This window comes from Chanodichthys erythropterus, chromosome 16 (genome assembly GCF_024489055.1).
Source record: "Chanodichthys erythropterus isolate Z2021 chromosome 16, ASM2448905v1, whole genome shotgun sequence".
NCBI classification, from domain to species: domain Eukaryota; kingdom Metazoa; phylum Chordata; class Actinopteri; order Cypriniformes; family Xenocyprididae; genus Chanodichthys; species Chanodichthys erythropterus.
Window position 1 is genome coordinate 34,151,065 of NC_090236.1, and position 18,195 is coordinate 34,169,259.

Genomic DNA, 18,195 nt, shown 5'->3' on the forward strand with positions numbered 1-18,195 from the left:
AGGTTGAACCACTGCAGTCACATCAACTGTTTTAACAATGTCTTTAGTACATATGGATGGTCTTTGTGTTAAGTCCCTGGTCCTTATTTTGAAATATTAATTTGTCTTTTATTTTAAAGTTATCTTGTCTATTTATTATCCCTTCTAAAATCAAGCATACTACCAACCTCTTCACTAGTGACTATATTGAGCTATGATGCCAAATGTGTGGGAAAATATAAATCTATTTCACCCTTTTAAGAGCATTTCAAAAAACAAGCAATAAAACATTGCCTTTTGAAAGGCCATCAATAGAGATGCTTTTTAAAACCAGATGGTGTAGTTGCGACCTCTACCAGCAGGGGCTAACTGATCCATGCTAACCAGCCAGACCTTGGGCGAGTTCTGCACACAAGTCTAGTCTAGAATAGTTCAGTTTAGTCTAGTCAAATCACATCATGTTTATAGCTAAGCTGTGTTTTTCATCATGTCATAGTCATGTAATAATTTTTATTATTTTTTTAGTCTAGTCTAGAATAGACTTTCCTGCACTTTCCTGCAGAGTTTAGCTCCAACCTTGATCCAAACTCACCTGCCTTTAACATTCTAGTAATCCCGAAGACCTTGATTAGCTGGTTCAGGTGTGTTTGATTAGGGTTGGAGCAAAACTGCAGGGCTGTGTCCGAAATCACCCTCTATACCCTTAAATATGGCACTATTTGAGGGGTCAGCTTTTTGTAGTGTTGTCCGAAAAAATAGTGGACGTTACCGAGTGCACTCATTCAGTCCCACAATGCACCGCAATAACGAATGTGCAACCGAAGTACACTCAATGGCTAGATATTACCCATAATGCACTGTGAGAGTCGCGCCGCGGGCCGAATGAATTCACGCGACTAACAAGATGGCAGCTGAATCTTCCATCCATCCACTTCCCAAAGTGGCTACTTCGTAATATCATACAGGTATAAAGTAATTTTTACTTGATTAATAAATTGATTAATTAAAGGGTTAGTTCACCCAAAAATGAAAATTCTGTCATTTATTACTTACTCTCATGTCGTTTCACACCCGTACAACCTTCGTTAATCTTCAGAATACAAATTAAGATATTTTAGTTGAAATCCGATGGCTCTGTGAGGTCTCCATAGGGAGCAATGTCATTTCCTCTGTCAAGATCCATTAATGTACTAAAAACATATTTAAATCGGTTCATGTGAGTACAGTGGCTCAATATTAATATTATAAAGCCAAGAGAATATTTTTGGTGCGGCAAAAAAACGAAATAATGACTTATTTAGTGATGACCGATTTCAAAACATGCTTCAGAAAGCATCGGAGCATTGTGAATCTGTGTGTCGAATCTGCAGTTCGGAGCGCCAAAGTCACGTGATTTCAGCAGTTTGGCGGTTTGACCCGCGATCCGATTCATGTTTCGATACACTGATTTATAATGATCTGATGCTTTCTGAAGCAGTGTTTTGAAATCGGTCATCACTAAATAAGTTGTTATTTTGTTTTTTTGCCGCACCAAAAGTATTCTCGTCACTTTATAATATTAATATTAAACCACTGTACTCACATTAACTGATTTGAATATGTTTTTAGTACCTTTATGGATCTTGACAGAGGAAGTGACATTGCTCCCTATGGAGGCCTCACAGAGCCATTGGATTTCAACTAAAATATCTTAATTTGTGTTCCAAAGAATTTGTGTTTTCATGACAGAGCTCAAGATAATTTTTTTCATTTCTACTGGAGCTGCCAGTTTGCTACGTTTCAAGCACAAACTATATAAAAGTGACAGCCCGTCCAGTGCTCTCAGTGTCCAAATTCACTCACTCGTTTTCATTCACTCCTTCAAGTGGACTATATTAGTGGACTAATGTAAGGAATAGTCAATGAGGGTATAGGGGGCGATTTCAGGACCTCAAGGGCCAGAGCTGAGAACCGCTTGTCTAGATGTACAATCGACTACACCTAGAATGGTGTAAAACAGTCTAGTCTAGCTGAATCATGGTTATGCTTATAGTATAATAATATTATAGTATATATAAGCCATCATCATTAAATCTTCATGTTCCTCATTTCTAATAAAACTGGACTTGGGTTCTTCACTTTGTCATGTTCATGAGCTCTTGGGTTACATTTGAGTTACAACTTACCTTGATGAGTAAGAGCTTCTTTTGCCCATGGCCAGGTGGCGACCCCAGCAAGCTCCTCACGTGCTGAATTATTAGCGAAGAACACGTTGAGAATGTCTGAACTACTCAGCTGAAGCAGCTCCTTCAGTTCCTTTATGCTCAGATAAGCCCTGCAGCAGAGATATTGACACACAGTCAAGCACTTTGCAGGGAAGTGACATAAACATGAATAAACAGCATGAAAGCCATTGGCCAAATGAGAGAAGTGGTCACCGACTAAGCCTGGTTTCTCCCAAGTTTTTCTTTTTTTTTTTTTTCCCTTTTTTCTCCATTTCAGTCTCCTGAGTTTGGGTTCCTTGATACCAGGGCTTCACATTAACACCCGTCAACCCACCAAACGCGGTCACTCATACTAGCCACTTTGGCGGGCTGAATTTTATATATAATATAGGCTATACATTTTTCAATTGTAGTCTTTTAAAAAAGCATCTGAAATAGGGCTGGGCGATATATCGCATGCGATTGTCACACGCATTTCGTCAGTAAAGTCGGTATCGCAGATGAATCGCCTTCGATAATGAACTTGATATTGCGTAGCTTGTCAGTGAACTACGGCTCTGTCTATTAAATGCCGCTCCATTTGAAAGCAGGTGATGGCAATTTTGCGGTAATCAGGGAACCGGCTTTACTGACGAAATGTGCGCAATATATCGCCCAGCCCTAATCTGAAATAATAAACTGTGTGCAATGTAGTGTTGTCAAAAATATTAATTTTTCGATACATATCGATACTGAAAAATTCCAATACTCATTTTCCGCAGAACATATACATGATACAAGCTGCACTTTCTTGCTCTCATCTCTCCGACAGTGAGTTGACAAACAAACCCGCCTCCCCTCACTCACTCGTTTTATTTGCTCCACATGAATATTGTTGGTGTTATAGAGCTTGACTTTCGGAGTGGGATTGCATGTATTGTGCATAATTTTTATTCATTCTAGTAGACACCCAAAGTGTGCACACATAAAGCCGCCTCTCAGTAATAGAGTTCTTTTTTGCTGCTTTTTGTCAATATACACACAAAATAATGTCAAAATGTCGGTCTTGGCGAGTAGTCATGTAAACACATTCAGTTATATTTTAAGTAAACGTAAACACTTGTGTAACAGTATAATGGATTCATGTGAAAGGTCTTAAAGTGACAGCAGCCTAATTTACCTGCTGCCAAATTATGAGATGATATTAAAATATCAATATGGCAGTTTTTCCTCATGGTATTGATGTCAAAATTATGGTCAGTGAAAATGCTGAGTGGCTAGTAACTTTGGAAAACCACTAGCCACAGTGGCTGGTGACCAAAAAAGTTAAGGGGGGTGGGGTATCGCACACAGTTTCTGCCAATGTTAATCTTGAGTACATATAGAGTAACAATGCATCATTCATATCTCCGTAAAGTCTTTAGTTTTGTCATATTTATAAAAGATATATATGCTAAACCGAGTCTTTCCGAAAAAAGCCGAGATCCTGGAGGCGTGTCTGTCGTTAGTGCTGTGGGCGGAGCTACAGAGTCACGAGCGCACACAGCTTCTGCGTAGAGATCGCATGCTAGCTGCGACATCATTATAACTAAAAAGGGAACAAAAACGTTTGTGTTGTTTATATTATATGCACTTGCGTGCCAATTGCCAACAAAACACAGACATCTGATTCAGCTTTACTCACCACCCGCGATCTGCAAATCTAGCACAGAACTGGGACTTGTTTACAAAGTATTCATCACTGAATTCCTGGGAACAAACAAATATACGTGCACAACTCTGTTGCCGCCCCGGAAAAACAAACTTCATCCTCTGTTCCCTTAACGCTGGGTTCTTTGGGAAGCTAAAAAAGGTCATCTTTCCCTAAAAACCAAAAACACACTCCTTTCTTGACAGGAGCTGAGTCTCATTACGGAGGCTGCGTCCTCCGGAGGTCGCATTTGAAGGCTGAATACTTCATCAAGGATGTCATACTTAAGAAAAGTAACCGAAATAAAATTGACTGATATACATTGTGAGGTGTAAAACACTGTAATTTCATTCTTATGTTGCAATCTAATGGTTATTTTTCTTAAATGAGACTGCCTCGATGATGTATGCAGCCTTTGAAGGGTGCAGCCCCTGAATTGAGACACAGCCATTGTTGAAAAATCTCTCAGCTTCCGTATCCCAAATGAAAAGCATTGATGGGTGTGCTCTTGCTCTTGCTCTGGGTGATGTGTGTACGCACTTATCAGGGAGAAGTGCCTGTACAAGCAATTCCACTCTCTTTTGACGTCATACAGACACACTCAAAAAAAAACTCTCAGAATCCTGTACCGAAACCGGAAGTAGTGGATTTGGCACAGAAATACTCCATCATACGTCCAACTCGTGTTTTGAAACTTTGGCCAAGTTTAGCATGAGAATGCACCTCTTTAACAGTGTAAATAAGTCAGAATGCATGAAATACCCCCCCAATATTCAGTTAATATTCACTAATATTATTGATTTGACAGCACTGACACGATTGGATGAGAGCCAAACATGATTTCCACATGAAACATGAGCCAACCATTTTCTGCAGAGCTGTTTAAGCTAAAGTGAACTCATTTCATAATTGATGACTGATACACAGTCATTGAACTGAACTAAATCAACAGTGAACTAAATCCTGCTGAATAATTATACTATTGTCTTTTTAGAGCTGTTTTACAGCAGAATTAAATTCAGTTTGAATCATTGATCAAAGTTATTCAAAGATCAAGGTTATTCACTTTTTCTTTGATGGATTGAGACTGTCAAATCAAGATTTAAAAGGGACTGATGATTTCAAATTTGACTAAATTAACGATTTAAAATGACACTTATACGATGGTAGATGCCATCAGAAATAAGAAACTGGAATTTGTAAGAAAACTAATATAAAATTTACTGTGTTACAATGTCATATACAGTGTTTCTAAATGCGCCTCTTGACATTTATTAGCAGTTTTAATAACAACAGTCATAAAAAAATCACTTTATGTCACAAAGATTACAGATTATAATTGTTCGAAATGGTTATGGCGCATGAAACGACTACCCACTTTTTTATTCCACTCCCAGCTGTGATGAATAGCCATAGAGGTGCTTTGATGTGTGTTGTTAACTTATTTTTACTTTGGAATATGGCACGTGTAATTTTTCTCGTTTGCTTTCATAGCTGCTTAAGTCTTTGCACCTCATATCATTGGCTTGTTGGTTTGAAGAGGTCCGGTTCTTAATGCCCTTTGGATCATGCCGAAGGGGTCGAGCCCATTAGCCGAACCACCTACTGTTTCTTGGACCCGTTCCATACGAGAATAAACCAAGCATCGTACTTTTGACGTTGTTTTTTATTAAACAAGCAAAGGCTGAGCCAATCTTTTTGAGTTGCCTAAATTTCTCCTATATGGCTAATTCAGTAAAATATTTCAAATTTATATTCACATGACATAAAGGTGAACAATGTTCTTTTCCAGATGTGTTCTGGTAAATAAGTGTTTTGGACCATCATTTTTTGTATAGTGAATTATTGTTGATAGACAAGTAAAGTCAATCAGATGCAGAATACTGGCAATAAAACGCATTTAGCAAAAGTGAAGGTTGCACGTTATGACAGGTGATTTAAATTTACAAGGGTTTTTTCTTAGTCACAATCACTTAGCTCTGCAAAAAAATAATGTTCTTAATCAGTATTTTGTCTTTCCTTTTTAATCATATACTTAAAATTAGTCATAAAATTATGTTAAATTTATGCTTAAATAAAATATAGTTAAACATAGTTGCCAAAGGGGTAAAACAAATCAGTTTAATTTGAAATATATTCTCTGAAAATAAGTTATGTTATGTTTCAGTATTACTTATTTGTTTTATTAGCAATTTATCTTCTCAAGAAATTTTATCTTGTTTATTCACTGGAAAGCAATAATGGTCATTTTTGAACGGTCTCTGTTAGCATATAATGAAACAAAGATTGCTAAAGCCAACAGATTTTACTAATAGACCTAATCTCTGTGTAAAAATAAAATAATGATGCTGCCATCTTTCTAAAGTCATTTTTACACCCCTCTAATTTGGCTCTAAATCTCAGGTGAAAATTGTCATTTTACACTTTTTACACTGTCCGTTTGTCTTTCAACAGAAAAAAAATGTTAAGAAATCAAATATTTGAGCTGGGGGAATTTCTGAAATTTGGTTGATTTGACATGGAATGACCCTATTAAAAGTACAAAAGTTTGTAACATAGATGTATTGACTTGATGTGTTGAATTAACATTCCTCATGGAAAGAGGAATGCAGTTATCCAAAGTCATTTAACTAAATGAGTCAAGTTAAGTGTGTAATTTCTCAACAAATAATACATTATCAAACATTTTAAATCAAATCAATGCATCTAAGTTACACAATTTTGTACTTTTAAGCAACAAATCACATTTTACAGTGTAAGAGGCCAAATCAAATAATATTTCGGCTGGATTCAATAATCAGTTTTTTATTTTTTTCCCAAACAACACTCAGACTCAAGCCTTAAATAAACACTTCCTTCATGCCCGGACATTAGTGGTTAACTAATAACCGTAAGCTGCGAGTGCAGACATTTACCAGTCCAGCTTTTGAATATGTTTAAGAAAAAACATATTTCTATACAGATCAATCAAATCAATTATCCATTATCCAAAAACGTTTTCCGTTTATCCCTAAGCTTTCACACAGGGGAATCTAATACTAACCACAAAACAACTGATGCCACAAAAATGCTTATTCAGGGAACAAACACAATATGAAAAATAAAACAACAGCAAATGAAAATGTCAGCTCAGTCCTCTAATCTAATCAGAGCAATTACGTGTCAGGGAGACTCGGGTTGGTTGGCACTCGGCACTACGGTTTGACTGGCACAGGGTGTAATTCTGAGACTGAAGTTCTGCCGCAAAAATGAAAATTGGAAACAAACTCAATATATGCCCTCTTAACCTTCACTCGTTGACTTTGTTGAGACATTACAAGGTCAAAACCTAGTGAGGTAACATTATATTGTAACATTGTAACAATAAAAGCCTTTATTGTCACTTTTAATGAATTGAATGTGTCCTTGCAGAATAAATGTATTTATTTATTTAACTTCACTGACCCCAAACTTTGGAATACATACATAATTGTACTTGTATAATCATTTTATACTGTATCTTTTTACTTACTGCATATATTTTTACTTTAACAAAGTTTAAAAGCAGGTGTTTACACTTTCTGAGTGTTTCCTGGGGGGTATTCCAGAAAGCAGGTTATGTGACGTACAGTACCTGGCATGTTTGAGAATAAGTAAGAGGATAACCTCAACTTTCGGTTCCAAAAACTGAGGTAACTTTCAGGGTATATAAGTAGCCATAGCTCCGGAGCAGGTTATGTTAGTTTGTTTAAGAAATATTTATTATCATCTCACACATGGATCTGCTTTTTTTTCCTTTATATAACAGGATGTTTTCTATGCTATAATTTCTATAATAAAATACATATGTGATATCTTATCAAATAACAGCTAATGCTAACGCTCCGCCGGGAAGGAGACCGGAGGCCATTACACAATAGGCTGAGAGGTGCCACACGTGATTAAGTTAGCCGTTACGCTTTCTCCATTGGTAAGAGATACAGACCCTCTCTTGTACAATGGCGTGCCCGTCTGTTTACATGGTGAATCATCAATTCATTGCTCTGTTGAGAATGTCTGTTGTGTTAACTGGGAACATACTCTGGGTTGGCTGAACTTACTCCTGGACGTGTTTTTGGAAGCAGCATACATCGAGTAAGCAAGGTTTGGGTTAATCAACAGAGAATTCAGGGTTTATGTGACAGTAAGTTAACCGTGCTTTCTGGAATACCCCCCGGATGTTAACACAAAGTGGTTTTCCCTGTGCATGAATCTGGGATAGAATGAAGTATTTTTATGAAAAAAAAACAACAAAAAAAAAACTACACACTTCACCTTTCAGGTGGAAACAATCCTTTTGAATAACAGGAAAAACTAAAAACTAAAAAAATAAAAATTATTGAAACCGGTAGTTTGAAAACTACCGATCCACATATCTTGCAGCAGAATGAATAAATAAATAAATACATCATAAATCGCTAAGATTGCTAAGCATCTATCAAAGTTCATTACTAAAGAGAAGAGATATCAGGTAGTTCAGTTCTACTGGCTTAAATGTCTGGACTAAAACGTCTTTGCTTTCTTCTTGTTCCATTTCTGGAGCTTGACAAAAAAGCACCTGGTGGTTCCCCTGTGCTGTTTCTCTCTGCTCCAACAACAAATTTGAGTAGTGACAGCCATTGGCAGGTCCTCGAGATTCACTGCCCAACAGCAGATACCTGGGCTATAACTCACACAGCAAAACATTAAAATCCCAGACCTCCCCATAAAAAGCACGCTATACAATTGCCATCAAAATGTCATCCCTGCATTAATTCTCTGCAAACTCTGAACTGTTGTCTTAAGAGATACGCACAAGCATGGTAAAGAAAGACCTCTTAGTCTATGAGCCCAAGGTTAATCCGGTCCCATTGGCTATTATCATTTCTACGTATTGACACATCATATTTAGAGAAAAACAAGTCCAGTGAAAGAACCTTTGGGTTACCTCTGGATAGCTTATTGAATATGGGTTGCCAAGGACAGCGAGCTACTCTAGGTCACCACTACTACAAACTGTTGGCCTTGACAGAATTAAGGAGGTCTGAAATTCCCTGAAGAAAGATATCTTTTAGCATTCCCATTGATCTCAATGGCAGTTGCTCGACTGGCACAGGATCGCAGGGAAATTACATACTGACAATGTCCCAAGCCCTTCACTAGTGACTATCCTGATCTGCGTGAAAGTGAGAAATATCCATTTCACACTTTTAAGAGCCTTTCAAAACAAACTGGGAAATGGAAAAACAATAAAATATTAGCAACAAATCAACTACAATTCAAAAGGTTAGGGTCAGTAAGATTTGTATTTATTTATTTATTTTTAGAATTCTCTTATGCCTACCAAGGCTGCATTTATTTAATCAAAAATACAGTAAAAACAGTAATATTGTGAAATATTATTACAATTTAAAAGGCTATTTATTATTGTGATGCCCCATCTGAATTTTCAGCAGTCATAACTCCAGTCTCAGTGTCACATGTCCTTGCTGAATAAATGTATTAATTAATAAAAAAGTCTCATTGACTCCAAACTTTTGATTGGTAGTGTATGTTGCAATTATATTATTATTATTATTATTATTATTATTATTAATATAACTATTTATCAACTACTTTTGAATTGCTGAAAGATTTATTGTCTGCAAAATGTGTAGTTACATCACCTACCAGCAGAGGCTAACAGGCCGTGATAAGCAGTCAAACCTTGTAGAAACAGTGTTGAGATGGCGTTCAACTGATTTATTATCCACCAACGTTGAACAGAAGAAGAAAAAAACCTTTGCATGTGGATTTTGGCTATAAACTTGCTGTTGTCCACTTTAAAAGTGTCCCAGGACAAAACAACCAAAAGAGTGTAGACCACCATCCAATGGTATCATTGGGGTCCTATTAATCTCTACAGGGGCCCTTTAGGAACAGATAGGCGTATCTTGAAGAAAGCTTGTTCTCAAGCAACCATAAAATGACAACAGCTGGTGGCTGAGACACAAGGTCTCATTGCACACTGAGTCTGGAACAACACTTCCCAGACTGCATCTGGAATTTTGACATAAAAGCAATTTTATCCTGCTACAAGATTCAGACTGAATACGATTAAAACATGCATGCATGCATGCAATAAGTTCAGTCTGAATTCCTAGCAAAAAGGTAGGGAGTTAAAACGATGCTTTTATCACCATATATCTTACGTACGACTAGTACTAGCACGACTTTGTGAGTGTCTACTTATATAAATGTAGCATTAGAAAAATGAAAGAATCTATGACAAGCCATCAAACAATCTGTACGGGAGCAAAACTGTCCTGCCTTTCACAATGAATAGAGCCGAGACTTCTGGTTTTGTTGTTTAGCCACATTAAGTGTATACTTTGGCTCAATTCTACATCCAAGTTTTGCATGCTTTTTAAAGCTATTCCAGAAGGCCGATTTGTATGCTTTGCATGTTGAGTAATACAAAATGCTCTGACAATCTTGGAAGGACAAAAAAAAAGTGAACACTATTTCACAATAAGACACTATGGTTTCCTTTTTCCTGATGCTGCTGTGAGAACATTTAACAAGCACATAACTTTTGTCAATTTCTTGAACTCAAAACACACACACACACACACACACAAAACAGTTTGTAGACATCCTCAGCGAGGGATAGGGAATGCTTTCAATTCTTTTGTCTTGGCCTTTAAGACCTAGCACTTTAATGCACGCAGTTTTGGTAGGAATGCATCTGCTAAGGATATAAATGTGCACAGTTGATGTAATGATATGGTAGTCGACTATGGTACCTGCATCGATTTCAATAGAAGCAAGCGGTCAGTCAAATATCATCCTGAGGTTTTTTTGCTAGAAAGATTTTGCAATCTTTGAGTTAGGACCAAAACAAGAACCATTTTGCACATCCCACTAAAATTATGCCTGGGTTCAAGTTAGTTGCCAAAGTGGAACCATATTGAAGCATAAGCTTACCTCTGAGGAGACTCTGGATCAAAGCAGGTCTTTGCGACATCTGTGACCTCGGGGTCACAGCAATCACCATCATCGTAATCATAGTGAATGCTGTTGCACTCTGGGTTGCAGACGCCATCTCTCCGCTTCCAGTTGTAGCAGGGCCCCATGCGCAAACAGTCGCCCCCATCGTGGCCCGTGAGAGGATGGTCGCACTCGGGGTCACATTGGCGGTTCCCCACCTTTGCAATGTGGCAGTTGCTGAGGACGAAGCGCCGTTGGAGGGAAGAGTTGTAGACGCTGTGAATGCTGAGCTCCAGTGTGATATTGTAAGGACGGAAGGCATCTTCCAAGGCTTGGTGTTGGAGCTGGATCTGCTGCAGAGAGACTGTTGGGTCAGCGCCGTCATCCTTACAGACGTTCACGATGCGGTAACGCAGGCGCTTCTCGGCTCTAAGTTGCCAATGCTGGTTATAACTGAGGGCGACGTCGGCATTGTCACACACAGTCACGCCGCATGGAGGCGGCAGAAATGGAGACACGAGCTGTCTTTCTGGGATGGGAAGAGCCACAATGACTGGGTTGTGACGGTCTTTGTAGGGCGCCCACTGATTCTCGACCTCTGAGAAATCTGCCCACTGGGACAGGAGGGGAGATTGTTTCTCTGCATGGGGTTGGTGACCTTTAAAAAGCGCTTTGTGAGTGTGCGCATAACCCCAAAGCGTGACGCCTCCCAAATGCCCGCGGAAACTGTGTTCATGATCAGACTGGTGCCCGCCGAGCAGAAGCAACCGACAGGCCTTGATGTAGGGGCTATACAAGTCACCTGACTGTTCGCTGCTCTCGCCGACCTTGGCGTTGTCTACGTACAGCGCCATCTTGTGGCCGTCATAACTGGCCACCACATGAGTCCAGCTGTCGGGCTGGTAGCGCTGGTGTCCGACGACTGTGGTGGATTTGAGCGCACGATCCGTGCGAAGGGAGAAGAAAAACCTGCCATCTTTTCTTCCTGTAGGGTCTGCCGCTCGAATACCGACAGACCAGCCTTTCTCGCTCAAGGGATACGAGCAGTTGTCAAACACGCCTAGAAAAAAAAAGTCAATGAACAGAAATGTAGCTTCATCAAGCACAGAGTAATTGTCATTTAATTATCTGAAGAGTTTAAGAGTTTAAGTCATTTCCATTCAACAAATCCACTGATATTCCCAGCTGCCTTTCCTACGGAGCAGTCACATCTGGCAGCCAGATGTTACCGTCGAAGGACAGAGAGAGGTCAGGGAACCCCTTCACCCTCCCAACAACACACGCACATGCGAGCACATATACACTCGGGTGCATTATTCCCTGCAAACGGGAGAACGAGAGATGGGCGGCTTTAAACAAAATATCCTGAGGGACACAGACCACACTGAAATTTCATTCATTGGAAAAGCCTGCCGATGCATGTGCGGGGCTCCTGCTTGTGACAACATCTGCTAATTTCTGTGCGTATCAGGCCTGAAGTCATGAATTTGAAGATAAACCTTTCCAGAGTACGATCCACTTGGATGGTACTACGTTTTTTAAAGCTCGGCTTCTTATCTTACTGTTTTTATAGTGTCGGTCTCCCACTAAATAAAGTAGTAGTACGTCAGACTGGCCCGGAGTGCTGAGTTTGGCTCGAGACGAAGTGCGCTAAAGAAATACTTTATTTGTAAGGTTGTATGAGTGATGGCTTCGATATGATAAGTGTTTCTGAGAGAAAGGGAATGTTTTTGAATAGCATCACTTAGAAAAGTTAGCACTGAAAAGAGCACTTCCAGTAAAGCCTTTGAACGCTCATTTGGCAGAGAGGGTGATTTTTTTTTTTTTCACTGGCTTTATAACAATAGATTCGTCCACTGATTGTTAAAAGAAAGCTACTGACCTCAGAAGGAGCTTGAGTGAATGTTCACACGATTTTAGTGATGATGAATATGTCATATAGTGAAATAACAATAGCAAGATGGTACAAACCCTCATTTATTTAAGAGGTTTGTAAGATTTCACATCATTGGGGAAAACTGATTTTATCCAAGTGGTGGATAATTTTAAAATGGAATTTCTAATGCTCTCTTTGAGGTCTGACGGATGACTCATCAGTGTTAGAAACAGATGAATAATATTTGCACCCCCTTTCGCCTAAAAGCATGTATTTTGGCATCCACGGTAGAGGAAAAGCCTCATGCAGGTTACAACCAGAGAACTCTGGGCTTTGTTCTCCTTACTGGGAACTCGTCTCAGAAGCACTTCCAGATATAATCATTTCCACATTGACCCTCCTCAGCAGCCATTCAAAAATGCACATTTACCTGATTATGAAAGCTCCCTTGAGGGATCCGGCACCTTCTGTGATGTTCCACACCTTATTTTGTTTTTGTAATCATCATATGTGCATCGAAAGTCAAAACCGTACATCAAAAACCTAGCGACTAAAAGTTAGGGAAAACCTGGAATGCTGCCTCCTCTATAGAAATTAAATCCTTTTAGTGATGGGTTTGCAATAGCAAATATAAAAATAAATATAAATAAATGATACATTTTCCTTATTTTACATCAAATAAAATATATATTACAGAACATTAATCGCATTTCAGCTTTGCATGTGAAAAACCAGCTACTTCTGTTCTGCTGCAAATGAAATGTTTTAAATATATCGAACTATTGAGCTGGATGGGAGGTAGCTGTCAATGTGAGGAGTACAGTGTCCAGAACATTGTGCTTATGAATCAAATCTTGGACACGCAATGGGCCATATGCACTAAACAAGTGATTAAATACAGCAGACAGGACACACTGAGACTGAGCAGGTGGTGGCCACTTGTTCCTCTAACCCTCCACCCTTAGCAGCACTACTCATCGTTTGCACCTCGTAAGCAGCTGATTTCCCCATTCTCCTCTCATCTGCTTGTCGGCTGATGTCCTCAAACAAAGGCCTCTTAAATGAAACAACAACGTGTCAAAGTGTGACACAACACAGATTCAACCGCACAAATTTGATGCACTTGATGAACTGAGGCGAGTTCGAGGAATGAATCTGACTTCCCATAATCATTTTGGTCTGCATGGCTCAGTGCCTTACAGCAGTATTTATTCTGATTAGACATTTGCTATTTGTGAATTACGTATCCTTCAAGTAATAACTGCTGCTTTAAGTAATAGCCTATGACAATTCCAATTCCTAGAAAACCAATTTTGAGAACAAAAAAAGCTGCATCTCAGCTTCCGACATGAAAAGAGTGATTTTAGAATATGAGAGTGATGTATGAATGAACACCCACCTGCAATGATGGCAGGATTATTCTGACCCCCTTCCGGCTTGACCCACAGCTCTAACGTGAACCTGGAACGAGGAAGTTCTAAGCCAAATGCAGGGTTCACCTTTAGTTGCTCCGCCTGACCGCTGAAATACACAGCTGTCATCCACTTTGCGGGCACATCGCGTACGTCGGCCCTCCATAGCTCCCCAGCAGTGCTCTGCAGACCCTCTTGCTCCCCAGAGTACTCATCACTATCTGTTGAGTGGTTGATGTGGTGGATATTGGTGTCTGGGACGTCTTTTTCTTTGCTGAACACTGGAAGGCTCCGTGCAACCCTTCTTGATGAGGACAAGCTGTCTATCAAATCACCACCCTTATCTGTCTGTAAAGGGTGTCCTTTTGATATGGATTTAAGGGGTTTATGTGATTTAGTAGATCCAGGAGCAGTGACCTCCTGTGACTGTTTGCCTTCTTTCTTCCATATGAAAGTCTCTTCTTCATATTTTTCCTTCTCATTACTATTCCAGTTAGTTAATTTAACCGCATTTGTGTCACTAGAGCTGCACTCACCTGAACACGACCTCGATGTTTTAGTTTTCCTTAAGTGCAAGTCTGTCAAGCGAGCGTACTTTCCAGTCATGCCCACTAGGGGGTACTGCTGCGCCGTGGAGCGCGGCGGCCGCTTTCGGCTGATTGAGCCGCACTGCTCACCATCCAGCGCTCGGTCCGCTTTCTGTGCCAGTGTCCGTTTATACTTCTGGATATGATCTGACTGAGCGCTGTTCAGCGGCCAAGCGTGGAATACTGCAAGAATAATAGCTAACAGTCTAAAAATCATCATTTTATTGAGGAGAAGGTGTAGCTTTTAAAGCGTGGACATTTGTTTGTTTGTTTGTTTGTTTTGAATTGCACTTGGGAAGGGAACTAATGGTTGCTTCGCTTAAATTGTTTTGGGTGCCTTTTCTTTATCAGGGTTAGCATATGCTGTCTTTAAGTTACAATAGGTGTGTTAATGAGTATCTTTTTTACTGTTTAAAAAGAAATTGTAATGACAATGGAAGTCGAGATTGTCAGTGCATCAAGGTGGATCAAGTCTGTTCCTCAACTGATTTACAATTTATGCAACTGGATGAGTACCCTAACTGACTGTCTACTTTAAGTGCTTAGCTCCAAACACAACATCTCGTGTCTCGTGGATCTCCTCAAAGCTGTCTCTGTAGCGCGCTCTGAGTCTAATTGTCATTCACTTATAGTTCAATTACGCGCGCAATAATGTATCCTCATTGTGGTCGAATTAAAGCGATAGTATCGCGTTTGATTGCAGACTTACATAGCTTGCTGTCTGTACAGTGTAAGGTTGTTTGGAGAGATGTGACGCTGGATAAATGTTATGTGAGGTTGCCACCTTTCACCGGCGCGCAATGGGTCGCGTCCAAATGCTCGCGGTCACGCTTCGTCCTGCGAACAAACCGCCAAAATTTTAAAATAAAAAGTCTGTCGAGGTTTATTCTAACAGTGGAGTGTTTCAGGGAGCTGTGAAAGTCCGCTTAAAAAGATTTTATTTTCACAAAATATGGATCAATATCCAATAATGTGAAGGTACTGAAAGGAGATTTGTCTTTTTGCCATGCTGTTCCAAGTGAAAACGACTCTTTGGATCACCTTGAGATGGTGCGGAGACTCCTCTTGCGCTCCGTGTGTGTGTCTATATTCCTAGGCTCAGTCCCGCTGCACGCGCTCTCCACATCTCCACATCAGATCAAACTAACGCGCTAAACGTTTTATCTGTTTCCTCCAGCCTGACATCACAAACCCAGCCCCTAGCCCAGCCATTAGGAAAGAAAACTTCACCCAGGTCCAGCCCAGCCCCTGCATGCATGCCTCTACTCTCACTTTCTCCCCCAGTGCCATTCACATCTACACCTACTTCTGTATTGTAATGCAAGGGACAGCACATCTGCCTGACATGTGAAGCAGGGCTGAAACGCTGCACATGTAGGAAAAGACAAGTGAGGGATGTGTAAACATTGACAAAAAAAAAAAAAAAGGATGGACCATTGACCAATTCCAAGTCGGGGGTTAGAAGCTGAGGGGAAAAAAGGCAAACAGTCAGGTGGATCTGTTTGGAGTTTTTTCTTAGAACATTTATTTAATTAAAATGTATTTATTTAATAATAGTAATAATAATAATATTACTTATCCCGTTTCTACCTGCATCTTAAAAAATGCTTAAAATGCTGAATTTTACGAATTTTACAATATGCCTTGAAATATCAAATTTTGTGTATGTAAAAATTTTATAAAAATATATATTTTTTTAATATATATATATATATATATATATATATATATATATATATATATATATATATATATATATATATACACTCTCAAAAAAGATGTGTTAATTAATAACACATTTTTCTACATAACTGACACAAATTGTGTAAATATAACACATTAGTGTGTAGAAAATGAGCAGGAATAACACATGGTTGAGTTAAAAGTAACACAAAATGTGTTGTCCTTAACTAGACACACAGGTGTGTTAAGATATAACACAAGTTGTGTTGTTTTTAACACATCTGTTTTAAGAGTATATATATATATATATATATATAGATAGAGAGAGACTAGATAAATATAAATAAATAAAATAATTTAAAAATAAATAAATATTTAGTACAGCTGCCAAATTGTGCAATTTGTGTTTTTATATTAAAATAAAATAGCAATAAGATTACTTTTCATACAATAAATAGACTAAAAATAATCATTAATCAGTAATAATTATCTTGTAGATTATGCTTTTAATCTAGGCTAATCTGCCAAAAAAGGAGTTACTCTCATTCTTTACTAGTTTCTGAACTTACTACATTATTAATTTTAACTGCAATAAAGTACCAGTAAAATCTCATTTCAATAAACATGAGTAAACTGGTAAACTAGTGGTTAATAGCTGTTAACAAGTACAATTTTCTTGTGGATATAAAGCATTAATATTTAGAAGGAATTCTCCCTTTCTACACAAAAAACCCGAAGGCCTGTGAACATAATTCAGCCTCTAGTGTAATTTGGTATCTATAATTTATTGCTGTGCATTTAAAATACCTGAGATGCAGTCTATTACCAAACACATTTTCCTGAATTTCCTTACAATAGTGTTCAGTTGTGAAACAGTTGGAGAGAGATGACTGCACCATATATATTATGACTCCAGTAAATATTTCAAATGATTAAAATGTCTACCATGTGCCGCGATTTCCCCTGTGTCGAAGTTTGCCGTATTCTCATGCTTTTTCCTTGCAGTGCATCCTATGAGAGTTCACATACTAATAATAATACTAAATGCATACTTGATTTATATACAGTATATATATGTATATATATATATATATATATATATATATGAACTGTGTAGTTACTTCAGTATTGGGCTATGCTCCAGTGCATGAAGACATGCAGTTAGGGAAAGCCGTAGTGGTTCCCCTTATCATAATAACGACTTTAACTGGAGACTTCTTTATCTTGTCATTTGTGAAAAATCTTGACAAAAAGACCCAGATATTATTAATGATTTAAAATGAATTATGTTTCTGATTGTGTTTTTGAATAAACTGCACATTACAATTATTTAATGTGTCAATTCTTTTCTAAGCCTTTCAAAGGCAATTATGTCCTATTCCCTCTCATATAATGAATCTAAAAGGATACAGAAAAGCTTTATATAGTGATCTCATTCTATTCAGAATCATGAAGTGCCATTGTATAAGCACTTTGAACTATTTTGAACATTAATGTGCCCTATTTTTTACAAAAATATTCACACTTTCAGCTGAGAGTTGAAACATGTCAGTGTTCGCCTGCCACATTTTAAATATGTGGTCAGAGTATCTTTACTGTTTTGTACAGTGAATAATAGCCCTGAACAGCATTCAGCTCTGCAGGTGCATATTGAGTGATGTGACTTGCAAATGAGTAGATTTGTGACCCACAACAACTCAGCAACCACGTACAACATCTCACACCACAATGGTCAAAAAGTTAGACGTGCCGTTGTTTAATTTCCGAAACGCACCAGTTTTCGCCTCACCGTTTTTGTCAGGCTCAATTTGCAAATGGC

The 18,195-nt window shown here is 38.6% G+C and overlaps 1 protein-coding gene across 1 annotated transcript in view; it reads right to left on the reverse strand.

The window, feature by feature from the left end:
• Window positions 1-14,913, reverse strand: part of pappa2 (pappalysin 2) — a 72,288-nt gene extending 57,375 nt beyond the window's left edge. Inside the window, exons 1-3 of the mRNA XM_067363316.1 lie at window positions 14,094-14,913; window positions 10,816-11,878; window positions 2,145-2,293 (exon numbers count right to left, since the gene is read on the reverse strand). Coding sequence (XP_067219417.1) covers window positions 2,145-2,293; window positions 10,816-11,878; window positions 14,094-14,913 — 2,032 coding nt within the window. The remainder of the gene's footprint in view (window positions 1-2,144; window positions 2,294-10,815; window positions 11,879-14,093) is intronic.
• Between the last annotated feature and the right edge of the window lie 3,282 nt (window positions 14,914-18,195).